A 27,355-nucleotide genomic window follows, 5' to 3' on the forward strand; every position below is an offset into this window, starting at 1 on the left:
GGGTATGGAATTGGTCCAGAGAGTCAAGTTAAAAACGTGAGCCCCAGGTTCAGTAATAATACCAGCAGCTATCTGTAAGAGGTAGGGTTTGCGTGCAGTAACAGGATAAAATATAATTTGCCAATGACTTCAAACCAATGACTTCAAACAAATGACTTCCGATTAACTGAATTGTACATCTTTTAAAAAAATTGTTTTTATATATACCTTTTTTGATTAGCATATCCTTTTAGTCAGATTTAGTCAGATGCATTCTATTATAAGTTGAAGTCTTTATACATGAACCTGAACACATGCAGCAAATGAGGCTGATATTGACATAATCACAGTATGCATGTGACCTCTGTCTGTGTGTTAGAATAGATTGCTGCAGTAAAGATGCCAACTGACATCAATGCTAATTAATGTATGCCATGTGTGCACTAATTAAAATTCACACCAAGTGGACCTGTCTCAGGGGACATGCCATAATGGCGCAAACAATGCAATTTGATGTATGTAATTGTCTCAAAATCCTTCCATTCATCTTTGATTAAGCCAGCATCTGCTTGGCGCCCCAACTCCCCAACTAGGTTACGTTGGACAAGACAGGAAAACGGGGTGCAGGTGTGATGCTGTGTGTGTGTGTGTGTGTGTGTGTGTGTGTGTGTGTGTGTGTGTGTGTGTGTGTGTGTGTGTGTGTGTGTGTGTGTGTGTGTGTGTGTGTGTGTGTGTGTGTGTCTGTGTGTGAATTTCTATTTAAATCCCTTTAACCTTCAGTAAATGCTTCCCACCTTGAGGCACCGCCTACACACCTCACCTCACCACCCTGCCCCACACCGTGACTGAGAGTACCATGTTGAGATGCCTCTTCACACCTCACCTCACCACCCTGCCCCACACCGTGACTGAGAGAACCATGTTGAGATGCCTCTTCACACCTCACCTCACCACCCTGCCCCACACCGTGACTGAGAGAACCATGTTGAGATGCCTCTTCACACCTCACCTCACCACCCTGCCCCACACCGTGACTGAGAGAACCATGTTGAGATGCCTCTTCACACCTCACCTCACCACCCTGCCCCACACCGTGACTGAGAGAACCATGTTGAGATGCCTCTTCACACCTCACCTCACCACCCTGCCCCACACCGTGACTGAGAGAACCATGTTGAGATGCCTCTTCACACCTCACCACACCACCCTGCCCCACACCGTGACTGAGAGAACCATGTTGAGATGCCTCTTCACACCTCACCTCACCACCCTGCCCCACACCGTGACTGAGAGAACCATGTTGAGATGCCTCTTCACACCTCACCTCACCACCCTGCCCCACACCGTGACTGAGAGAACCATGTTGAGATGCCGCTTCACACCTCACCTCACCACCCTGCCCCACACCGTGACTGAGAGTACCATGTTGAGATGCCTCTTCACACCTCACCTCACCACCCTTCCCCACACCGTGACTGAGAGAACCATGTTGAGATGCCTCTTCACACCTCACCTCACCACCCTGCCCCACACCGTGACTGAGAGAACCATGTTGAGATGCCTCTTCACACCTCACCTCACCACCCTGCCCCACACCGTGACTGAGAGAACCATGTTGAGATGCCTCTTCACACCTCACCTCGCCACCCTGCCCCACACCGTGACTGAGAGAACCATGTTGAGATGCCTCTTCACACCTCACCTCACCACCCTGCCCCACACCGTGACTGAGAGAACCATGTTGAGATGCCTCTTCACACCTCACCTCACCACCCTGCCCCACACCGTGACTGAGAGAACCATGTTGAGATGCCTCTTCACACCTCACCTCGCCACCCTGCCCCACACCGTGACTGAGAGAACCATGTTGAGATGTCTCTTCACTCTGAGATGTTGAACTTGGAGTTTGTGTGTAACAGATGGATTTGTTGCCTGCTGATAGACAAGCAGAGTGCCCTCCCTCCTCCACCTCCCCTCCTCCCCCTCCCAGTCCCTGGTAGGGTGGGCGGGCAGGGGCTGGCAGGCGGGGGCTGGCAGGCGGGGCCCACCCCTGTAGATCAGCTGAGTGCTGTGCCCTGCGGCACCATCTGTCTGTGCCAAGCACCACTTCAGGGCTCTGTCGGCACATCTGCTGAGGAGAGCAGCTTAACTGACAAGTTATTTTAAAGAATGACACCACCTCCTCCCGATATGCACGCAGATACCAACACACACACGTGCACCCACAGACACACGTGTACACCTTCTCTACCCCCGCAACCCATCGTTTTACCCCAGGCGAAATATGTCTGTGTATGGTGTGTGTGTGATTTTTCCCTTTGCAAAGAGGTGTCTGCCTTTCAAGCATTCATCTTTTACACTTCTGAGCTAACACATCCAAATGGAATCCCTTTACACACACACAGATCCCGCTCTCTAATTTGCCATTATTGGTGTTGTTCTAATGTAAACCATAAGAGATTAACCAATATAGACATAATAATAAAAAATAACCTCATCCAAGAAAGTTCTCTCTCTCTCGAATGCTCTTTCAATAAGCCTGGGCAGATTCCAGAGGAAAACAACTTTAAAGGAATGCGCCTAATATTGCACTCTCGAGTATTGAAACCAGAGGTCATAGACTATAAAGCTCTTATTATTTTATAGAGGGTGCTTTTTTCCACCCTCTCTCCATCCCTCCTCTATTCCAATGCGTTCAGCTCGCGGTCAAAATGAATGTTGTCTGGATAGAGTTGTACATTTGAAAGAAAATTGCTTTCAGATGTTGGCCTGCTGCAATTGGATAGGGGTGGACGGGCGGGTGGACAGGCCATCGGGCGGGTGGATCAGGCCTGGTTATATTGGGCCAGACAGCAGACAGCTCCTCCCTCTCCGTTCTCTCTCTCTCTGGTCTGACGGGAGGGACACACTTGGCCAGTGGAGGAGACGTTAGCCTTATGTCACTGTGGCTGTGCTGCAGACTGTCTGAAGCCCTCCAGCTAGTAGGGGGTGGTTGTCATTTTTTCCCTCTTCCCCCTCCATACTTTATATGACAGCTAGACATCAAGCAGATGCTGGGGAAATTAGATGTTAGATGCCATCGCTACAGACCTTGGCTTTATTTTAATGACCCAGCCTAGTCAGACATGTCATGTTGAATTTCCTTCCATTTGGGAACCCAGTGTTTTTGTAAAACTGTCTTTTTAAGAATATATTGGCGGGGAAATGCAAGGTTTTTCAATGTTTTTTCTGCGTTAGGAACATGAAGATAAAATGGCCTGGGGTCTGGGTTTATTTTATATGCATTCCACCGTGATCCCTTTATCGTGATTCGCTAGTGCGGTTGGTAGTAAGTATGTGACACAAATGAACCTGATTTAGATTAAGAGTTATTAGCATAAATAATGTTTACCGGTATATTGTGCCGTTCAGCTCACACCTAATATTCCTCTGAGTTAGAGGCTAAAGTTACAGTTGGGCTTTGTGATTGAGATCTATGGTAGCCTAATGGCCGGGGTACCTGGAGGAAGTGGATGTTTGATTTGATTTGCACAGGCCTTTGGTGTGTCTGTCTGGAGCAGCCTGTCTGACTGGACAGTATATCTGCTTCCCATCTCCAAGACGGATGGCCCAGTGTCCTGTTGCCGACAATGAGAAAAACTCTCTTTCTCTTCCTTCCTTTCTCTCCCTTATTTCCTCTCTCTTTCTCTCTGTCGGAAGTGAAGATATTATCATAATTGTCAGACATTCGAATTAGCAATCCACTCTCTCAATTTTATTTTGATAGAAACTAATTTGTAAGTATGTCCTGTTGGCCCAGTCTGCTCCAGTCCTCAGTCCTGACTGTGATCCATGTGTTGTAAACCCTGAGCTCATCAGTCTCCCCCTACTACCAGGGTAGATTTGCCATTTTCTGTTCCTCAGCTCACAGTGGTGGTACTGGGACAGGGACATGCTGGCAGACTGTGCCTTGCGTGGGCATGGGGATGTGAGAATGAGCATGGCACATATCCCTGCCAGCCTCACCACCATCACCTCTATTCCCTGTGAATAACACGCCAGTGCCCAGCCCAGTGGTAGGCCCGGCACACCGCCATATTGTGGGAGGGAGGCATGAGGAGGGAGGGAGGCAGGGAGTTAAAGGGAGGGAGGAGCGGGGAGGCGCAGGCCCGGACTCAGACGCCTCCATGGCAGGCAAGCTTCCCTTCCGCTCTGCTCTGCAGGGAGGAGCGCGGGGCTCGAAGATGGCAATCAAGCCTTGATTTGCCAACACATTTCCAATGATTAAAATGTAATTAGCACAAGCGAGTGCCTCCTCCCTAGCTAATTTCCATGCACACTGTGACAGGCAGGCGGTCGGCGGCGCCCAGGCCCCAGCAGCAGATGGAAGAGCAGGCAGCGGGAGGGGAAAAAACCATTTTGCCATGCGACTGTTTGCATCAGAAAACCATCAGGACGCGCAGCTTTACTCTGGGAGGGACCAAAAAGGAAGAGGAGCCCTTGACGGCGGCACATCAAAGTGGCACAGTCTGAGAGGACTCTGGCAATAGCTTTTCACATTTCAAGTTTTAATGTCACAGTACAGTGAAATGCCTTTCTTGCAAACTCAAAACCCAACAATGCAATAATCAATAACAATATAATACTAGAAAAAAACTAACGAGAAATAAGAAATATGACATACACTAAGTAAGTAAGTAAGCATAATGTATACAGGAAATACATAAAAAGTCAGTTCCAATACCATATTTATGTGCAGGGATACTGGATGGAGGTAGATATGTATAGGGGTAAGGTGACTAGGCAACAGGATATAAGATAAACAGAGTAGCAGCAGCTTGTATGTGAGTGGGTGTACATGTATGTAGAGTCAGTATAAATGTATGTGCATATTATGTGTGAGTGAGCAAATGATGGAGTGAGTGTTTGTGTGTGTGTTGGAGTGACAGTGTGTATGAGTATGTAGGGCCCTGTGAATGTGCAGAGAGACAAAATCCTGAAATAAAAGGTCAATAAGATACAAGGTAAACTCGGTCCGTGTAGCTATTTTGATAGCTGTATATCAGTCGTATTGCTTGGGGATAGAAGCTGTTCAAGAGCCTGTTGGTGTCAGACCTGATGCACCGGCACCGGTACGTGCGGCAGCAGAGAAAATCGTCTATGGCTCGGGTGTTTAGGGTCTTTGACGATTTTCCGGACCTTCTTTAAACACCGCCGATATAGAGGTCCTTGATGGCAGGGAGCTTGGCCCCAGTGATGTACTGTTCTGTCCGCCTGCAATCCTTCATGCTGCTGTCCCACTAGCTTCCAGGCAGGCAGGCAGACAGACAGGCCTTTCTATTTATCCTTTATTTAACCAGGAAGTCCCTCAGCTTTAACCCCCTCAGTGATTCTGCAGGAAATGTGGCCCAGGACGATAACCATCCCAGTCCTCAGCTACACTGGCCCTTTAAATGAAGCAGATATCAACGGTACTGTCATAAATTCTAGGGTCATGGACAGTGACCAGCGGCACCTCAGGCTAATACCAGACTAGGGATGGCATGGCACAATGCCCATCTATATTGAAGAAGTTGACATTTGAGAGAATATTAGATCAGAGGCTAGTGCTGACGTTAGAGACATGTGAAATTAGAATAAACCCCCTTCAGCATGCCTCTCTGAATGGTTGTTGAGGAATGATATTTATTTGATTGACGTAGCATCTGTTTGCATTTGAGAAACAGTGCATTTGGAACCACAGATTCCATGATTCCAGATTCTATGCCTAAACATTTTGTATCTGAGTAGATACAGTACACACCATGGCATGCATTTCTCTCACGCATCTCTGTTTGATGTGGTGGGCAAGACTCCTTATGACAATAGTTGTTTCTGTTGGGGAGTTTGGCAGAGCCAGACACAGACAGACACTGATGTTGCTTATGAGAGGAGAGCAGAGCAGAGCTAGCTGAATCATTGACAATTCAGGACATCTCTCCTCATGTTCCCTGTCTGTTCCCTGTCTCCTATGTCTATTGGGCTGATATTACTCTCAGCTGGAGACTACAGAGGCTTACGGACACAGAATCATTTTCTCCTACTCTGAGTCCGATATAAACAACAGCCTTGATGCTTGGACACATTGTAGGGAATGTGTAAGTGCACTCAGCCAAATGGAGGGGTGGAGGTGGAGGGAGATGGGGTCATGGAGGGGAAGTCAGGGTAATTAGAGGTTCACCGGATACAGGGCAGCATCAACAGCTCTTAGCGCTGAGGGTAATGTTTGACAATCCTCTGTTACTTAACCTAAACACTGAGGTCTGGGGTCTGGGTTATACAGTATAATGCTAGGGCTGTGTGAATACCACTGGGCCTGGCTAGAGTATTGCTTTCTGTTTTTTTACATATTCATGCCCTCGTTTTTTTGGTTTCCCTTCTGAAATAGTTTTTGCTGTTATTTCTCCTATTTACAGTACTGTTTTTATATTGCACTAGATTTCACTGCTTTTGCTAGCATACTATACCTACTCCTTTTCATGAGCACTCATCATTTAAAACCCTTTCCAATAATTATAATGTATACTGAACAAAAATATAAACATAACATGCAACAATTTCAATGGTTTTACTGAGGTACAGTTCATATAAGGAAATCAGTCAATTGAAATTAATTAATTACGCCCTAATCTATGAATTTCAAATGACTGGGCAGGGGCCCACCCACTTGGGAGGCAGGCCCAGACAATCAGCATGTGTTTTTCCTCAAAAAAGGGTTTTATTACAGACAGAAAAACTCAGCAGGTGAAGTAGCCGGATGTGGAGGTCCTGGGCTGACGTGGTTACATGTGATATCCGGTTGGTCCTGGGCTGACGTGGTTACATGTGATATCCGGTTGGTCCTGGGCTGACGTGGTTACATGTGATATCCGGTTGGTCCTGGGCTGACGTGGTTACATGTGATATCCGGTTGGTCCTGGACTGACGTGGTTACATGTGATATCCGGTTGGTCCTGGGCTGACGTGGTTACATGTGATATCCGGTTGGTCCTGGACTGACGTGGTTACATGTGATATCCGGTTGGTCCTGGCCTGACGTGGTTACATGTGATATCCGGTTGGTCCTGGGCTGACGTGGTTACATGTGATATCCGGTTGGTCCTGGACTGACGTGGTTACATGTGATATCCGGTTGGTCCTGGGCTGACGTGGTTACACGTGATATCCGGTTGGTCTTGGGCTGACGTGGTTACATGTGATATCCGGTTGGTCCTGGGCTGACGTGGTTACACGTGATATCCGGTTGGTCCTGGACTGACGTGGTTACATGTGATATCCGGTTGGTCCTGGACTGACGTGGTTACATGTGATATCCGGTTGGTCCTGGGCTGACGTGGTTACATGTGATATCCGGTTGGTCCTGGAATGACGTGGTTACATGTGATATCCGGTTGGTCCTGGACTGACGTGGTTACATGTGATATCCGGTTGGTCCTGGGCTGACGTGGTTACATGTGATATCCGGTTGGTCCTGGACTGACGTGGTTACATGTGATATCCGGTTGGTCCTGGACTGACGTGGTTACATGTGATATCCGGTTGGTCCTGGGCTGACGTGGTTACATGTGATATCCGGTTGGTCCTGGGCTGACGTGGTTACATGTGATATCCGGTTGGTCCTGGACTGACGTGGTTACATGTGATATCCGGTTGGTCCTGGGCTGACGTGGTTACATGTGATATCCGGTTGGTCCTGGACTGACGTGGTTACATGTGATATCCGGTTGGTCCTGGGCTGACGTGGTTACATGTGATATCCGGTTGGTCCTGGCCTGACGTGGTTACATGTGATATCCGGTTGGTCCTGGACTGACGTGGTTACATGTGATATCCGGTTGGTCCTGGGCTGACGTGGTTACATGTGATATCCGGTTGGTCCTGGGCTGACGTGGTTACATGTGATATCCGGTTGGTCCTGGGCTGACGTGGTTACATGTGATATCCGGTTGGTCCTGGACTGACGTGGTTACATGTGATATCCGGTTGGTCCTGGGCTGACGTGGTTACATGTGATATCCGGTTGGTCCTGGGCTGACGTGGTTACATGTGATATCCGGTTGGTCCTGGGCTGACGTGGTTACATGTGATATCCGGTTGGTCCTGGACTGACGTGGTTACATGTGATATCCAGTTGGGAGGCCGGTTATAGTAAAGACGTTAACATTCAATTCTCTGGCAACAGCTCTGGTTACATTCCTGCAGTCAGCATGCCAATTGGACACTCCCTCAAAACATCTGTGGCATTGTGTTGTGTGACAAAACTGCACATTTTAGAGTGGCCTTTTATTGTCCCCAGCACAAGGTGCTGTTTAATCTGCTTCTTGATATGCCACGTCTGTCAGGTCTGTCAGGTAGATGGATTATCTTGACTAAGGAGAAATGCTCACTAACAGGGATCTAAACACATTGGTGCACAACATTTGAGAGAAAAAGCTTTTTGTACGTATGTGTCACGTCCTGACCAGCAGATGGAGCTGGTGTAGTAGTTTGGGGGTCAGGACGTGGCAGTCTGGTGTGTGTCTTGTGACTCCTGATCAGGAACAGCTGGGAATCGTTGTTCCTGATTGGGAGTCACATATGTAGGAGTTGTTTGTCACTGGGGTTTGTGGGTAATTGTTTCTTGTTTAGTGTGGTTGCACCTGACAGGACTATTGGCTGTCAGTTTCCTTGTTTTTGTTTTGTATAGTGTTCTTTCTAATTAAATTGAAAGATGAATACTAACTCCGCTGCATTTTGGTCCATTCCTGAAGACAGCCCTTACAGTATGGAACATTTCTGGCATCTTTTATTTCAGCTCATAAAACATGGAACCAACACTTTACATGTTGCGTTTATATTTTTGTTCAGTAGAGAATAATGTAATATAATAATGAAATAAAATGTCTACCTGTCATGTCTGTAGTCATCCAACTTTCAAATGTGCAGCCATAACAGTACTGTTGTAGTTGAGATATGACATCCTCATAATCTTTGGCTCACAGTGTTACTATCTAGCCTAGGCTCCCTGCAGTGCCTCTGTATTTCAACATGGGACTCAGTATATGGAAAAGAACACAGTAGATTTGCCAATGATGGTGCTCCTCTCTCTGAGCCACACTGCATAACTGCATATTAACGCACCATGATCACTAATCAGTGACTGACGGCTCCCTATGTCAGAGATGTTTTTATCTTTTTAGCGTTATTATTATTGGTTGCTTTTCCCTGTGTAGTGCAGTGAGTGTGAGGGAGCGTGGCGTCTTGTGCTTAAAGGACGTACAAATTGCCTGCCCTTGCCTGTCAGTCTTGATCTCAGGCTTTCTTACTTTGCTCATTATAAAGGTATTTCCATTTTATTAAGTTTTCTCTGTTTTCTCTCTCCCACTCCCTTTGTACGGAGGAGAAATTAGCATACCTCTATTCTCGGGGAAAGAAGTAATGACAGCAATTTATTTTTCTCTTCTCTTCCCCCACTAGCTGTGTGAGTCTCGTGTAGTGGCACCTGCAGAAGCGACAGGCGAAGAGATGAGAAGCGAAAGAGAGCAGTTGATTAAATCATCATCAAGTCGCGCCGCTAGAAAGTCAATTCTGCTCGCCGTCTACAATGATATCCTTTTATCTTAAAGTAATGAGCTATGGCACTTTTGCATCGGGTAATACGATGACTTCTATTAGCGTGTTCCATTTGCTTCACAAGCAAGGGCAAGTCATTCCAGCCTGCTTCTATCTCGGCAATCAAAGCAATTGGCTGCACAGGCAGGCATGGGAAAAAGGGAATGGAAGGGGGGAAGAAAAAAAAGAAAAGAAAGAAAGACAGAAAGGCTGGAGGCGTTTTTTATGGATCACAACACAGTGGAAAAATAAATGTCCCCATTATTTTAACTCCTCGCCTGCCTGTCTGCTCTGCTTGGTGTGCTCTGCACAGAGACTGCAGACACTAATGAGTCCTGGGTCACATTACTCTCGTCACAGTCTGAAGGCTTAAACACATGGAAGTAGTTCAGACAGTAATACAACTCATCATATCCTGTCTGCTCTTGCATTAACTCTGTGTGGGAGTCTGTTGTTCTGTACCGTGCCGTGAGAGATGCACTGACAGGCCCTTTTATTCACTTACTGGAGTAAATATATACACGTAGTTACAGTTAGCATGCCTGATTTGTAGAACATGCATTGTTGTATGTAATAGCGTACATTAGCCTTGTTTATGTTTCCAGCTGACAGGCTATGTAGTCTGTCTGTTGGCTTGGCTCTCTGTGTACTGTGTATTAACGCAGGGGGAAGGAAGGAGTGATAGAGAGAGAGTGTTTTCTCAGTGCGTTTATTGCCTCTGCATAATTTATGAGGTGCTGGAGCTGACCGTCATGGCAGTGTGCCGGGGGCTGGCCCCTGGGGCTGTGTGGTACAGGCCTGAAAATTGGATGCCCTGCTCCTGCTGAGCTCACAGTGCAGTGCGGACCCCTCTCCCTCTCCACTGGTCGACTCAGCCAGGGGAATACAGAGCCAGAGGCCCAGCCTGCCTTCTACCTTTGAACTCAGCAGGCAGCAGGGATCCGGCTCAACAGAAAATAAAAAATAAAAAGCACCAGGCTTAGGCAGGCAGGGGCCCGGCCCCCACCATGGCCTGGCTCCCAGCGCTGTCAGTCAATCACCCCACACTGTGCTGGCACAGGGATAAACCCTCTGTGCTTTAATCGACACTACCCCCCCCCCGCTTCACACACAAACACACACACACCCACCCACCCAGTGCCTTCTTCATTACCGACTCCAGTGCCTCCCCTCTCCTTGGCCATATGCACAACTTCGAGGGCCGCCGGCCGCCCAGCATCCCGCTAATTAGTTGATAAAGAATTAAGTGAACCTTGAAATTGAAATTGGGGAAGAAAAACTGAAATCCAACCTTTTTTTTTTAAAGGCCCCCTTTCTGTTTCTCTTTTCTCCATCCTTCCATCCTGCTCCTCAACCATTTATATTAAAAAAATAAGAAGAAATAGACCTACATCCCAGAAAATTGTAATTCCAGTGCTCCTTGTCCTTTGAGACTCCAGCTCCAGAATGTTTTGTTCTGATTCTTAATAAGAACGACCAGATGCTTGCATGAGATATTTTGTGGGCCCTTTTGTTTCATATTCTGGTCCATGTCTCCGCTAAACAGTATAATGGACTGGCCTAATGACATTCGCCCATTGAATGTGATGGAAATACTATTCTGTACTGAGGTCTCCATTAAAGACCTGGTACGACGTGCTGTGTGACAAGGTAAATTAGATTATGTACACTCACATTTGAATGAAATCAAGTAAAAAGAAGGGCGAGGGACTTTATAATTAAAGACACGGTGCCTAGTTATTCTAACCATGTTCCTCTCTTATCTTACAGTGTGACAGCGAGAGCGACCAGGAACACAAGGTAAGACTCCATTTTAGTGTTTACCTTTCTCTACGGAGCCATTTCTTCCTTCTTGCAACTTTATTTGATTTTTTATTTTATATCACCTTTATTTAACCAGGTAGGCCAGTTGAGAACAAGTTCTCATTTACAACTGCGACCTGGTCAAGATAAAGCAAAGCAGTGCGACAAAAACAACAACACAGAGTTACACATAAACAAACGTGCAGTCAATAACACAATAGAAAAATATATGTACAGTGTGTGCAAATGTAGAAGAGTAGGGGGGTAAGGCAATAAATAGGCCATAGAGTCGAAATAATTACAATTTAGCATTAATACTGGAGTGATAATGCAGATCATTTTCATGTATCTTTTATCAATGTGGTTTCAACGAGGATCAAATATTAGACTTTCTTTAAGTGTGCATTTCTATTTAATTAGAATTAAACATCTAGTTAATAACCGTTGGAAAGGCCTAATTAGCTGCAAATTAATTATATATGACTAAATGATGTACGCAATCTAAATTGAACTGTTATGGCTTTAGATTACAGTTAAGTGTAATGGCTGTGCGTTTTTCCATCAGGGTTTATACAGTATTTTCTGTAATTGTCCCTCACAGAAGCATTGTGTCCTGCAATGTGCTTCACTGTCTTCACCTCTAGTATAAAACTGAAATAATAGTATACAAAGTGTAGTTCTTCCGTGTTTCCCTGTTAACACTATTATTAACCTATCTTCCTATATTCATAGTGTAGAGAGGTCTCTTATCTTAAAGAGAATGTATTTTAATGTAGGTTTGTCCAAAACCATGTGGCTCTGAGTTGGTCTATATGTTGCAAACTTGGATATTTGCCGGTGGTCTGAACTTATTCGGAGATATTGCATAGTATTCACATATCCCTCTGAGGAGCCATATTTTCCAGGAACGGTAAACTTGTAACTGTAAATCCAGCTACAGTGTTATGATTTAGAGTACCATTTGCTGTTTGTTGTTTTGTTTAGTCGCTTTTGTTTACTCAGTGCGGTCGATTCAAATTACCCCTGTCGCCGTGGCAAGTCCTTTTCTTTCAGCAACACGTCTTAGCCTGTAATCCCCCCAGAGATTTTATTCATTCATCCCGGCTCACATTACAGTGGGGATGAACAGAGCCGAGTGCCACGCAGTACCTTTCTGTCATAGATTAATTGTGTGTTAAAATAACAGAGGAGTGATTTAGTAAATAGGGTAGCTCTGATCGCTGACTGCCACCGTTCCCCTCTGTGTTACGGAGTAATTGAAGCTCACGCTCCTCAGCGTCAATCCTGTTACCCTGTAGTCACCTCAGTCACTATCTGTCCCTGCCAGGCATCAGCCTCTCCCGCTTCATCTCTCTCTCTCTCTATCTTTCTCTCTCAATCTTTCTCTCTCACTCTCCATCTCTCTCCCTCTCTCTCTCCCTCTCTCTCTCTCTCTCTCTCTCTCACTATCCATCTCTCTCCCTCTCTCTCTCGCTCTCTCTCACTATCCATCTCTCTCTCTCTCCCTCTCTCTCTCTCTCTCTCTCTCTCTCACTATCCATCTCTCTCCCTCTCTCTCTCTCCCTCTCTCTCTCTCTATCTTTCTCTCTCAATCTTTCTCTCTCACTCTCCATCTCTCTCTCTCTCTCTCTCTCTCTCTCTCTCTCTCTCTCACTATCATCTCTCTCCCTCTCTCTCACTCTCCCTCTCTCTCTCTCTCTCTCTCTCTCTCTCTCTCTCTCTCTCTCTCTCTCTCTCTCTCTCTCTCTCTCACTATCCATCTTTCTCTCTCTCCATCCACCCACCACTGGGATTATTTGCATTCTGTGGATGTGTTCTACTTTAGAAAACGGAGGTGGAGAGGAAGGGGGGGGTACAGTCGTTTTAACGGGTCAAATGTATTCAGATGAGGACCAACATGGCTTATTTAGTTTCCTTCAGAATCAGGAAATGGAAAAGTGTTCCCAGGAGAAATCACGTTCTGCCTGGTGTAGAGAGGCCTCTGCTGTGGTGACAGGAGCCGCAGGGGCACTGATAAGAGCCAGCTATTCGCCTCTCTCTGTTGTGTGTGTGTGTGTGTGCGTGCGTGCGTGCGTGCGTGTGTGTGTGCATGCGTGCTTGTGTGTGTGGTGGATGAGTATGTGTGTGTGTGTTCTTTTAACACATCCTGTCTCCAAAGGGCAGTCAACACTCAGGCAGGTGCACAGATATGGTTCAACCAGTGCCTGAGCACCTGCCCTTTTGCCCTCCTATGAAAAAATGCCCTCGCCGCTCGGTGGATGTTTTACAGTTTCTGAATTACTTTTCATTTTATTATCTTTTCATTTTTGGTAAAAAAAATGAATTGCAAATCAAACGAGCTATTTTCAGAAGGTCTTGAATCTCAGAAAATAGCCCCTGCGCTGCCCACATAGCTCACTCGTCTGACTTGCATGCAGTGGCCTCTGACTGTGGTCGCCGGGCGGGGAGAATACTGGTAGAAGGACACTTTAGAGTTGGATCTGTCGTGTGTGTCTCCCACTGTTAGTGTCAAAGGATGAGACAGACCTTTTTTATTTGGAACACCTATATTACTGCACGGTCAGAACTAGAAGCACAAGCATTTCTCTACAATACATTTCGCTACCAATAAAATGTGCTTTGATTTGATTTGCATGGCCCTATCAACACTGTCAATGCTGTGACATGGATGTTCTCCTGGGCGCTCTCTACAAAGTGACCTGTTGGACGGGAGTCCTCTAACATGACATGATAATGGTATGTCGGCTGACAGATAGAAGCCAGGGCACACACACCTCTGTGTTTATTATTAACCCTAGCTATCTTCTTATTTTCTTTAGAGTTAAGACGAGGGGACAGGGGGTTCTCATCCTACTGTCACTTTAACAGACAATGTTACAATACCATCATTACTGTAATTGGTTAGAATGTTAAAGAAGTCTCTGTGTCTGGTCTGAGGGAGATGGTACGCTACATATCTATGGCATTGTTCTGTCTCTTTGTCCCTGTAATAGTGTTTGATGGCCCATCTTGTTGTTACCCAGCATGTTATTGAATGGTACGGTCTGTCCTCTTTTCATCAGACAGCGTGGGCCGGTCCATCTGGGCTCAGGGCCTGCACCCGGGGTCTGTCCAGGGACTCCCGGTGGTTGATGAATTGGCGTCGGTATACAAGAGAGAGAAAAAAGCTCATCCAGTGAGTCTGAGCCAAACTCTTCTCAAAGCTTTGGCCAGCCTGGACATTTCAATCCTAGCCCTGGCTGTAAAGTGTGCTTGGCCCCGCTTCCAGGTTCCATTCTTGAAAGCTCAAGAGTCAGCAATAGTATTCCGTCTCTCTGTCTCTCTCCCCAGGTTAGGCAGGCTTGAATCTGATCCAGGAACAGGTAGGAATGGTTTGTTCATTTGGAGCAGCTTGAGTCACATTTTTAGAGCAGGATTACTGGCTGGACGAGAGGAGCGGCGGAGAGAGAGAGGGAGAGGGAAGGTTTCATGCCGTAGTTAACGCCAACAGGTTTTTCACCATCTGAGAGCGTTTAAAGGCTGATGAGGCTAAAGTGAATGTGAAATGTGCTCAGTATTTAACGCTGAAGTGCACGTGTTTATGTGCCCAGACCATCTTTCAGTTATTTAAGAAAAATTCCCTATGCTTCTCCTTGTGCATGTGGATACACTTGCGTAAGATTCAAATATGCAGCTTTTATTCTCAAAATGTGTTTTTCTTGAAAACTCTTTCGAAGCATTAGTTATACAATGGAAATGACTGATGACAGTTCTATGGAAATTACTTTTAACATAGTCAAGAGCACCAGCCACTCTCCAGACCAGACTACCTAAGTGCTTAAGTGATTTTCTTGGTAAGTTGCACCATAAACTACCAGTCAAATTCTTTACAAAGATATCTGGTGGTGTTCAAGTCCTTTCTACTAGACTAGAGCATCAGCCCCCAGCCCTGAGTGACTGAAGATTACTTAGGCCTTTTATGAAGACAACGAGTCCTCTCATCCTCCCTCTAATATAAAGCTAATCCACAATACCTTATCATTCAACTGTCTTTTATTCCTCATGCCCCAGAGCCTCTTTACCTAGACCACACCTTCACTAAGTGTGTATTTATTCACCATCAGTCTATCAGCATTTGGCCACTAAGCAGTAAATGCCATTTTGAAAGCGGTTTGTGTCTTATTAACGGCCTGGCATGGAAAAGTGGTGTAATTTGCCATAGTTGGCTCTTATTGGAGGCAAGGGGAGGCTGTAAGTGGATGCTTTAGTGGAGCCGCCATGGAGAGGACCTGTTTGTCCTTGACATCAAATAAAGATCTGAGCTGGTAATATATTTCCTGTTTCTGTTTTTTATTGTTTTGCAGGGTTTGCCCTCAGGCGTTTCTCAATCACTCAACGAACGAACAGAGCTGTACATAAAAACGTTTTGTCTCCCCCCTCCCCCATTGCTGGGGAGCTGGATGAGTAATAAAAAGCAGAGAGCGACTTGTCAGCGTTAAAAGATTGTGTTTTGCCCCCTCCAAAGGAAGAGTATAGTGTTTACAGGCCTGAGTGGGTGCTCGCTAGGCCGAGGCTGAGGCTGATTGCACTAGAGTACCCTGTCAGACCATGATTTGTCATGTACTCTATCATCCTTGTCACTCTGCAGAGCGTTGTCATGGGCAACTTACCGCTCCCCCCTCTCCCTCTCCCCCCATTCTCCCGTCTTTGTACCCAGTCTGTGTAGGAAATTTGTATTTACTTTGGGGGAGTGTGATTTGTTCCTCATGGATAATATGACCCTTAGCGGAGCCGGATCATGGGTTAGTTGAAGTGATATTTTCCGGTAATGGTAGTCGTACATCATGGCTGTCAGGCCGGGTTAGGAGGCGAGCACATTACAGCTCCATTTTAGCACTGCAGGCATCTGGGATTATTTTCCATAACCAAGTATGACATGACCGCTCTGCGGAGTGCATTACATTTTTACTAGCTTTTTCTCCTCCCCCGGCAACTTCTGTGGCTTTTCCCCAGGACCAGGAGGGGAGCAGGGGCAGGGGGCTCAGGGCTGCCACTGTGATGGATACCCCGGAGTACCAGCAGCCCCAGCCAAGGTTAGCCAGTGTCACAGACCTACACAGGTCCCCTCCATCTCACTACTGACAAATCCCCACTCCCTCCGAGGCTGACCACAGCAGCCTGCTACCTCACACAAACACACACACACACACACACACACACACACACACACACACACACACACACACACACACACACACACACAGAAAAAGATAGAGGGAGCAAGGGAGAGGGAAAGAGCAGGCTTTCATTTACAATAACAAGAAGCTATGAAATGAGGAATATAAAAGGAATTGTGCCTTGACATTTGTCCCTCTGAGCAATTTTCGCTTAAGACGATGAATCAGAAGAACACCCCTGACAGATCGAGAACATTCAGACAGCAACACCCCCTCTGCTCCCTTCCTATCTCGATCCCTCGCTCCATCAATCCTTCACTTTCACGGACAGAAATAGTCCTCAGACATGGAACAGAAGACAATGAAAACAGTGGAAACAATGTGGAAGCGCTCTGCTCTACAGCGTTTTTCCCTCCCTCCCTCCCGCCCTGCCAAGCAAGGTCAGCGGTGTAAATGCCACCTCTTGCCATTGACAAATGGTCTCCCCCCCTGTCTGGTAATCAGCCGAGCCCCAGAGGTGGGTGAGCAGGAGGAGCTCATTAGCGGGCTCAGATGAGATATTAATGTGGAGACCTGGGCCCTGGCCGAGCGCTACACTGACAGCATGCCAGGGAGGCCAGAGGCGAGAGGAGGAGTGGGGAGGGGGGCAATGGATGGATGGGGATGGACTGATGGTGGGCTGGCTGGTTGATGGGTGGCCAGGTCAGCATGCTCTCTCTCTCCACACAGGCCCAGCAGACACACACACACACACACACACACGGCTGTACATAATGACAAGGCAGAGCATTGGGCCATGGGAGAGAAGGTCAGTATGCTCTCTCTCTCCACACAGGCCCAGCAGACACACACACACACACACACACACACCCACACACACACACACACACACACCCACACACACACACACACACACACACACACACACACACACACACACGGCTGTACATAATGACAAGGCAGAGCATTGGGCCATGGGAGAGAAGGTCAGCATGCCCCGAGGAGAGTGTTACACTTCTCCCACTGACACACTGATAATTAAACACAACCAATGTAATCAACTGTCAAAAAGTCTTTTTTTTTTACTAATTGCATGATGACTAAATGTCAGAGTAGTAATACTGTTTTGAGCTATTTATTGTCCTGGTAGGGTTGTGGCCCATTTTAGTAGGTAATATATCACTAGCATGTAAGGGCATTTGCATGTACAGTTAGCATCCCAGTACATTGTGGGCATTCCTCTGGTATATATTTCTATGACCCTGTACAGATCTGTGTAACACTGTGGCGGTAGCTGTTTTTACCTCTAGCCATTGCCTCTCCTGTGGTCACTATATTGGAAATACGGTGTCATTTCGGACACAGCCCAAGTTAGGGATGCACGATATATCGGCGAACATATCAGAATCGGCCGATATTAGCTAAAAATGCAAACATTGGTATGCGCTATTTTTCAGATGTTGCCCTACCTGAGTTACACAGTAATAGGGTCACTGCTATTAGCTTCACAACATACTATGGAACGCCATTTGGGTCTTTGTGTGTCAAAAAGGGTACATGTCAAATAACACTATTTGACAATAACACTATTTGACATGTTAAATAAGCTTTTAATTTGACACGTCAAATAACACAGTTCTGTTATAGAATGTTGTGTGTTCTGAATTTGCACGTGCAAGTCAAGTGCCACCACTAATATCAGTAGCACTGATAAAGCTGTACAAAGCTGTACAAAAAAGTCTGAAAACAAGCAACACCAGCCACGAACGATGTGTTTAGAATACCACGTTGGTAATAAAGCATTATTTGTTCGACCGCAACTTCTGGGGTAGCTAGCTAGCTTTAGCTTGGTACCTAGCTAGCACCAATACAACCAGCCTGAAAATAATGACCAGTAAAACCTGCAGTCATTTTCATTATTCTTAGCAATGATTTAGGAATCCTTGTGAGTAAGTATTAGCTAGGTAGCCACTTGTTATTCGCCTATTGAAATTGAACTTCAGTTCGTGAAAATAAATAGCTAGCCAGCTACTTAACCCTGTTGCACAAAGCTAATGTTAAAAGCAGCCAGCTAGCTTCATCTGGCTAGTGACGCTCGACTGGACCGGGTTATGTGTTGTGAAGCTAGCCACAATAAGGATTAGGCACAATAGTGGAATTTGCGATTTGCCTTCAAAGTAAAAGTACCTCTTTGAAAGTGATGCAGAAGGTTACAATTGGTGGAAACATGCCATATTTAGACTAGATAATGTTAAACAAGTTTGGAATGTGAAGCAATGAAATGGGGTATCAGTCTACTCGGTGACACCCACAGAACACAACTGTGAACACAACTGTGAAGAGTTTACTCAAATATTAGCGTTGTAGCTTTTATCGGGAAACTGTGACTGTGTGAAATCACCTCCCCAGTCAGCCTGTTGTGTGTATTGACATTCATATTGCACTGTACAGCTTTACATAAGGATTGGGGATCAATGAAATGGGGTATCAGTTTACTCAATACCCAAGATATTTTTTCCCAAATTCCTCCACAGACTCCAAAACGTCCACGCAGTATTGTTTTTCCTCAGGAATAGTGTTCAATACACATAGGTTGACAATAAATGTGGCTCAATTCACAGTGGTTTCAGAGTCCCACAATAAGAGCTACGATGCTAATGTTCTCTGGGTGTCACTGAGTAGACTGATACCCCATGTCATTGATCCACAATCCATAGGTAAGGCTGTACAGTGAAATAAGTATGCCCCCAATGCAATTCTAAAGTCTAATACATCCAGTGTGATGAACAGATCTTTGTCAAATTAACAAATGATTGGCTTTTGATGAATTTATATAAGAACATTCCAAACTCGTTTAGATGATCTATTCAATTATGGCATAATTCTACTATTTGTATTAATTTGCATCACTGTAAATTACATACTTTTATTTTGAAGGCTGACCGCAAAGTCCACTATTGTGGCTAATCCTTATTGTGGCTAGCTTCACATAGATGGGTCCGGCCACCATTAATCAAATAAGAACTGTCTTGTAAATTAGGGTTATGTTAGATGATGACACACAGCTACTGAAACAGATTATGTCGTTTTGCTATGTTTTTGGGGAAGAACATTGTTTTTATGACCAGCACTGTAGGTGCGCGAGACAACTTTACCAGGATCATAGCAGTTGTGACATATGAAATGCGTGTGATAGTGTAATCAATGTGTAATAACTACGTTAAAAAAATTATGAACACGTTAAATTATTATGTGACATGCAGTCATATTCAGGTCCTGATTGGTCAACAAGCTTATTTGACACGTTAAATAATGTTATTTGACATGTATCTTTTTTGACACGCAAAGACCCAAATGGCGTTCCATAGAAATCCTGGTTGAGAATGAAACAACTGAACAAATGAACAATGAAACAGCACAGCAAGTAAGTGAAAGAAATAGGTTTTGATTATGTTTTACTGGTAAATGCCAACAAAATAACTTTTTGGTCAGTGTGGTGTGTGTGTGGAATCTTTATTTAACTAGGCAAGTCAGTTAAGAACAAATTCTTATTTACAACGACGGCCTCCCCCGGCCAAACCCGGACAACGCTGGGCCAACTGTGCGCCGCCCTATGAGACTTCCAATCACGGCTGGATGTGATGCAGCCTGGATTCGAACCAGGGACTGTAGGGACGCCTCTTGCACTGAGATGCAGTGCCTTAGACCACAGCGTCCATGTGTGTGTTAACTATTTAACTGTACTGAAATGCCTAAAAGGCCGCTAAAATGTTAAATATCGTTATCGGTATCGTTTTTTTGGGCAAGGAAAATATTGGATATCGGTATCGGCCAAAAATATAATATCGGTGCATCACTAGCCAAAGTACCCAGTCCCTAGGTCCCAGTTCCTAGTTCCCAGTCACAAGTACCCAGTCCATAGTTCCCAGTCCTTAGTACCCAGTCCCTAGTTCCCAGTCACAAGTACCCAGTCCATAGTTCCCAGTCCTTAGTACCCAGTCCCTAGTTCCCAGTCACAAGTACCCAGTCCATAGTTCCCAGTCACAAGTACCCAGTCCCTAGTTCCCAGTCACAAGTACCCAGTCCATAGTTCCCGGTCCTTAGTACCCAGTCCATAGTTCCCAGTCCTTAGTACCCAGTCCCTAGTTCCCAGTCACAAGTACCCAGTCCATAGTTCCCAGTCACAAGTACCCAGTCCATAGTTCCCAGTCACAAGTACCCAGTCCATAGTTCCCAGTCCTTAGTACCCAGTCCCTAGTTCCCAGTCACAAGTACCCAGTCCATAGTCCCCAGTCACAAGTACCCAGTCCATAGTTCTTAGTACCCAGTCCCTAGTTCCCAGTCACAAGTACCCAGTCCAGTCCCCAGTCACAAGTACCCAGTCCATAGTTCCCAGTCACAAGTACCCAGTCCATAGTTCCCAGTCCTTAGTACCCAGTCCCTAGTTCCCAGTCACAAGTACCCAGTCCATAGTCCCCAGTCACAAGTACCCAGTCCCTAGTTCCCAGTCACAAGTACCCAGTCCATAGTTCTTAGTACCCAGTCCATAGTCCCCAGTCACAAGTACCCAGTCCCTAGTTCCCAGTCACAAGTACCCAGTCCATAGTTCTTAGTACCCAGTCCATAGTTCTTAGTACCCAGTCCATAGTTCTTAGTACCCAGTCCATAGTCCCCAGTCACAAGTACCCAGTCCCTAGTTCCCAGTCATTAGTCTCTTCCCCCAGCAGGCATATCCTCATACCCTCATTCTGTCACAGTACATCTCCCTGTGCTAACACTCAACATTACAATGGGGACAATAATCAACATGTCACTAATGTCCACTCAGCAGCAGCACCCATGCCATACTCCCCAAACACTTACACTAGAGACATTGTAAGTAAATACACAGTGATAAAAGGGACAACCCCTGGTCTGCCAGGCTACTAGTGGAGCCCCAATGTGTATTTGATAGGCGTGTGATGGGGTGATAGACCAATAATCTGAGGGAGGGTTAGGTTACTGCCTCTCTCTCTTTCTTCACTGGTCTCTCCCCTCCTCACTGTTGGGCTCACTGGTCCCTGGTGGGGCTCCCTAACACCCACAAGCTCCTACTCTTCCCCATGACTCTGGGCATCCATGACTGAGGATCAGGAGAGGTCAGAGGTGACTGCTACACTACACTACAGCCTCTTTGTCCCTGTGGTATAGAAGCTCTTCTCTTCCTCTCTCCCGGCCTCTCTCTCTCTCCTCTCTCTCCTTCTCTTTCTCTCTCTCTCGCTCCCTGTCTCTGTCCCTGTGTTGTCCTAGCTCTCCAGAGCCCTCGACCTCACCATTCATTTATGCCCAACAATAAAAGGTAATAATGTACACGTTTGAATAGGGACAAGGTTGCCAAGTCCTTGAAATTGAATGAAGGGAAAACACTCGGCAGTGGCAACGTTTCAATTCCCAATGCAGAAGGAGAACACAGGCAATGAAAGAATAATTTAATCAGCAACCAAAAACATAAATACACTGTTTGAATTAGATTTTCTCTCCTGTGGAAAGAAAAACCATTTCCATTTTTCCTGACCTGGAAAAGAAAAATGTCCCTGGCAAATTGTGGATATATTTCACCGCTTTAATGTGATCCGCTGCATACAGGAAGGCTTTGCTTTGGAAACAAAACTTAAGCCCTGAAAAATGAACATGTATGCATGTATGCATGCATGCATGCATGCCCTGGGGATTTTTCCTTACACATAATACCATGTTGAGAATAAGCCTTCATAAACAAGATATTAATGACATTAGGACTATTTTTTGGCAAATGATTTCACCAGTGGTGTAGTGGTGCCTGGAGAAGTGGGTATACTCTAATTTGCCAAAGAAATCCCTTTTGGCCCGCCCAGAGAAGGAAAGGTGCCCTGTGTGAAAAATGAGAAACTCTGAGAAACTGACATACACTCTGAATCACCTAAAATGCTAAATCTCATATTGGTCTTTCACAGTCAGACAAACCCAAGCTGTACTGTGCAAGTAAGTTAATAGTAGGCCTACTATTGAAACAGATAAATGAGGCTGTCAACTGAGTCAGAAATTCATAGGTTTCATATTTATTTAAAAAAAATGTTTTTTTTTTGCTCTCAAAGTCATACTTTTTTAAAAATAGAAAAACGGTCCAAAAAAAGTCCATAACAATGCTTAAACCACATCAGGAGGTTTTTAGTGTAGTTACCATTTAATTCAAGTGCACAGACTTAGCACTGTTGTTGAGTTAGTGTGCTTTTATAGCACATGAGATGGCGTTTGCAAAACAAATGGCCACTGGATTGATGCAAATAATCATACAGTATCATTCTGCCAGGTAGGCATAGGCTAGTTTGTAGCTAGTTAGCATTTAATTGAGAAGGTTTTTGGGAATGCCTTTCCATCTACCAAAAAAACGTTAGGCCTACCATTAGCATTGAAGTATTTTCCCTGTTCCTTAATTGTTTGAAACCTGGATGTTTTACTTCATATTATGAGGGATGTCTTACCTTGCTTTAAAGTAGCCTACACTCTTAGAAAAAGGGTTCCAAAAGGGTTATTCGGCTGTCCCCATAGGAGAACCCTGTTTGGCTCCTGGTAGAACCCTTTTGTGTTCCATTTTAGAACCCTCTGTGCAAACCAAATGGGGTTCTTCAAAGTGTTCTCCTATGGGGACAGCCAAAGAACCCTTTTAGGTTCTAGATAGCACCTTTTTTTGTAAGAGTGTATAGCCAAAATCCCACCATAGAAACATGGAGGCATTATCCTAGTCATGTTAGCAACCTATGATAGTTGTTACATCATTAGATCTCCACTCTATCTAAATTTCAAACAGATATTTCTATCTCTGTCCATGAAAACGCAAATTGCATTTTGGAACATTCGCGCGTAGGCATACTGCTGTGTGCACATTGCTGCACCTAAAATGTGAAGAAATAATAGTTTATCAACATTTTAAGCTAAACATTCTGATCTGTTCCATCAGCCTTATTAATTGATACGGCGTATACCTCCACTAGACTACTTTGATAAGCATTGTGGGGATTAAGAAGTGAGTATATGCAATGCCCACTGAAAAATATATTGGGTATACACCGACAACCTGCGTCATACCCTCCACTGCACCACGGCATGGACCAAGGTTTTTTTGCTATTTATATTAAATTTCTGCTGTATTTCCTCAGTTCTGGTCATGTACTTAATCTCCTATCCCTGTTACTAACATACTAGTCTGCTGAACACTTAATGCCATCCATACTCTACAAAACAGCATTTAACGAGAGTCGATGTCCGCAACCCGTGGAAATCTAATTAGCGTAATACAAAAATCCCCATAACGATCTGTCTGTTTACTCTAGAGATATCTTTCACGTCTCAATCCACCACATCCGCCGATGTCGGCTTTCTGCATCTACGGTGGAAGGTGGCAGAGCTACAGCAGTGTTTGTCAGACCAGGAGACATGCCGATAATCGGTCATCTCACAAAAATGTCTGTAGCTCTCCAAACGGTTTGGAGAGCACGTACATGTCATAAGACTGGTCTGAAGGTAGCCTGGTACCAGTTTAAAAAATGAATGGAAGTAAATGTGGGGCGGGGAAGGGGTTAAATATAGTTTTGAGTTTTAATGTCACATGCACAAGTACAGTGAAATGCCTTTCTTGCAAACTCTCAATATAGGACATACACTTTAAAACAAACTTATTTTTAATACATTTTTTGACTATCTGTTTTTACCATGTATGAATGTTATTCAATGTGTTTCTATGGGCTAATAGCAGTATGGGCAAATTCAATGTTTCAGCAAATCCTTTTTTTATATATATATGTATTACTTATGACCATAATTAATATGTTAGCTTAGTAGACAACCATCCTTTGTTGCCTTAGACCTTAGGGGGTTCAAACTGAATGACAACAGTGATAAAAAATAAAAAATACTTTCTATACTAAGCCTCCTAAAGTGGCATTGGTCAGACCAGACATGCAGTAGTTATTTTGAGCCTCTAGGAGAATAATCTGTTAGGGGTTCTAGAACCTTCCATCATGATATGTGAGACTGATATATTTGTGGTCGGATCAAGACTAGGCCGTGGGCCGTGCCCTCCTCAGGTGTCTGTCCTCATCTGTATTTATGACACAGCATTGTCTGTTGCCGGCCTTTAATAATGCATGTACTCAGACCTTGGGTTCAAACCGTAGACTCTGGAAACCCACTCTTTAGGAAAAAACACTATTGTTGTTATTCAGGACTATTTCCATGGTGCCCATCTTCTGCTCTCGCTCGCTCGCTCGCTCGCTCTCTCTCTGTCTGTCTGTCTGTCTGTCTGTCTGTCTGTCTGTCTGTCTGTCTGTCTGTCTGTCTGTCTGTCTGTCTGTCTGTCTGTCTGTCTGTCTGTCTGTCTGTCTGTCTGTCTGTCTGTCTGTCTGTCTGTCTGTCTGTCTGTCTGTCTGTCTCGTTCTCTCTCTTTCTCTCTATATATATCTTTCTATATCTCTCTCCATCCCTGTTCCCTCTCTTGCTCACCCCCACTCTCTCACCCTCTCTCTCCGTGCCCTCTCTCTTCCTGCCTGCTGAGAGTGATTTCTCAGACACTCCAAGGTTAAACTTTCTCTATGTGCGTGGCGGATGGCGGCGGATGTCAGTTAAGGCCCCGCTCACCTACGCAGAAGCCCTTCGGCGACCAGCTAGTCACTCGCACACAACCCCTGCCCCCTCATTTCCCTTTTGTCAAGCCAATGATTCCTGCAGGCGCTCACTTTAGAGTTTTCTCTCTCCCTCCATCCCTCTAAAGATCAACCTTGCCTCACAAATGGCTCTATTCCTGAGTTATCCCTGCTTTTCACTGGCTGGCAGTGTCTGTTAGTTGTATAGGTGGTGAAGGATACGCCAGTGAAAGGATGTTTTTGTTGCTATTGTCACACTAACACAAGGTAGACATTGTGTTGTATTGCGTCGTATGCGAGGCATCGCTGAATAGATCCTTGGAAAATAGAAAAGATTCACTCCACGCATTCTCATAACGAGAGTTTTTTATTGGGCACCTTTAGTAATGTCATGTCACTGTGCTTCACTGTTTACTTCCTGGCTAAGAATTCTGGTTATGTGTGTTTTATGGCATATGGTGGAGTTATGGCTGGTAGCCGCTAAATGAGGCAGTATCTCCCTGTACTGTATCTCTAACACCCAGGGAGGTCCCAGGTCACCTCCGAAGACCAGCCTAAATATGCCGCTCTGACATCCCGCCTGTCACAACAATAGCTGCCCCTGCATGCACAGCGGTAGCTACAAATGATTTGAAGGACACCAGTGGCCTCCCTGGAAACCACCTACAGTACCTAGTAGTTCCAGCTCTCCTCCTCAGGTCTGTCCTTGCCTCCCTGTCCTCCCCGTCCGTTCCTGTTCCTGCCTAGACCAACACTAGCTTATTAGAGCCGCATAATTAGGTGGCTTTCCTGCAATGCTGCCTCGTCGAGGCGACACGAGCAGGTCGGGTCATAGAAGCATGTCCAACCCCTGTCCTGATTGGTCCTGAGGGATTTATTGACAAAACAGGGAGAGAATCATGTTGGGCTCTAATTATGTGTACAAGACATAGACGGCTCCAGGGAAATTAAATGAAATTCCCCAGCTTGACGGGCTGGTTGTACTTCCCCCATGGGAGCCATTTTGGATCTTATTAAGTCAAGCCATTGTTTGCCTTTATGAGGCCACTGCACTGCGCTAGAGAAAGCCAGGCACAAGCTAAATGCTTTTAAGTGGAAGCTTTGGCTTTTTGGCCTTGGCACACAGTACTTTAATGAATTGCGATCTTGGTTGATATTGTAAAGAAATAACTTTTTGTTTTACAATAGCTCGCTAATGTAACACCTGCGTTGAGCTGGTTGAGCCGCAGTATGTTATTAGTTTCCTATCATGGCGTCTCTCCACAGATGTGTCTCTATAAGCACCTACGGCCTGATCATTCCCCTTAGCTAGCTACCATGCATACCCTACATACTGGACAGGAATTGATGGCCCTCTGCGTGTGCAAATGAAGTGATAAGAGGTCTCACCCCAGATTACACAGAGTCTAAGTGGTTCTGAGGAAGCTTTATGGAGATGAATGAATTCATGAGGTCAGCTGACAGTTTCTTAAAAAGCAGTATAATAAGGAATAAATCACATGGTTAGCATTCTGTTCCTCCATAATGATTTCAGATGAAAGGGAAGGGGAGGGAGACACACAGGGAGACTCCTGGGCGGTAATAAGAATAGCTCACTATGGAGCTGTTGTAACTGACCCTTGTTTATAGTTCTCTGTTTACATTAATCATAAGTAACCTCATATTTTAAAACAGGAACATTAGCAGGTAATACTAGCAGAAGTTTAGCGGAAAGGCCCAATACATTAAAGGCCCAATGCAGTCATTTTATATCAATATCAAATCATTTCTGGGTAACAATTAAGTACTTTACTGTAATAGATTTCCATTAAATAAGGCAACATTTCCTTTTAGCAAAAAAATATTTCTCAAGCAAGAATTTTGCTGTGAGTGTGTGGGTGTGGTATGAGTGAGGATGGGAAAACTCTAAACTAGCTGTTATTGGCAGAGAGGTCTGGAACTCTCTTTGTTATTGGTCTATTAACCAATTTACCGCATGATGATGTCACCATGGAAAGACGAAACTCCCGCCCATGCAAACCTGCTGATTAGGAGGCCCTGTGTAGATTGTACACTACATGACCAAAAGTATGTGGACATCTGCTCGTCAAACTTTTCAAAATCATGGGCATTAATATGGAGTTGGTCTCCCCTTTGCTGCTACAACAGCCT

At 45.2% G+C, this 27,355-nt stretch overlaps 1 protein-coding gene across 7 annotated transcripts in view; it reads left to right on the plus strand.

The window, feature by feature from the left end:
• The window catches only part of auts2a (activator of transcription and developmental regulator AUTS2 a), a 491,988-nt gene that overhangs the window by 341,453 nt on the left and 123,180 nt on the right, over positions 1-27,355 (plus strand). For all 7 annotated transcript variants that reach the window (XM_082960361.1, XM_014137879.3, XM_082960365.1 and 4 more), the window contains one exon: positions 11,359-11,388. In XM_082960361.1, the coding sequence (XP_082816487.1) occupies positions 11,359-11,388 (30 nt within the window). The remainder of the gene's footprint in view (positions 1-11,358; positions 11,389-27,355) is intronic.

The sequence above is a fragment of the Salmo salar genome, chromosome 13, assembly GCF_965601325.2.
Source record: "Salmo salar chromosome 13, fSalSal1, whole genome shotgun sequence".
Classification (NCBI taxonomy): Eukaryota; Metazoa; Chordata; class Actinopteri; order Salmoniformes; family Salmonidae; genus Salmo; species Salmo salar.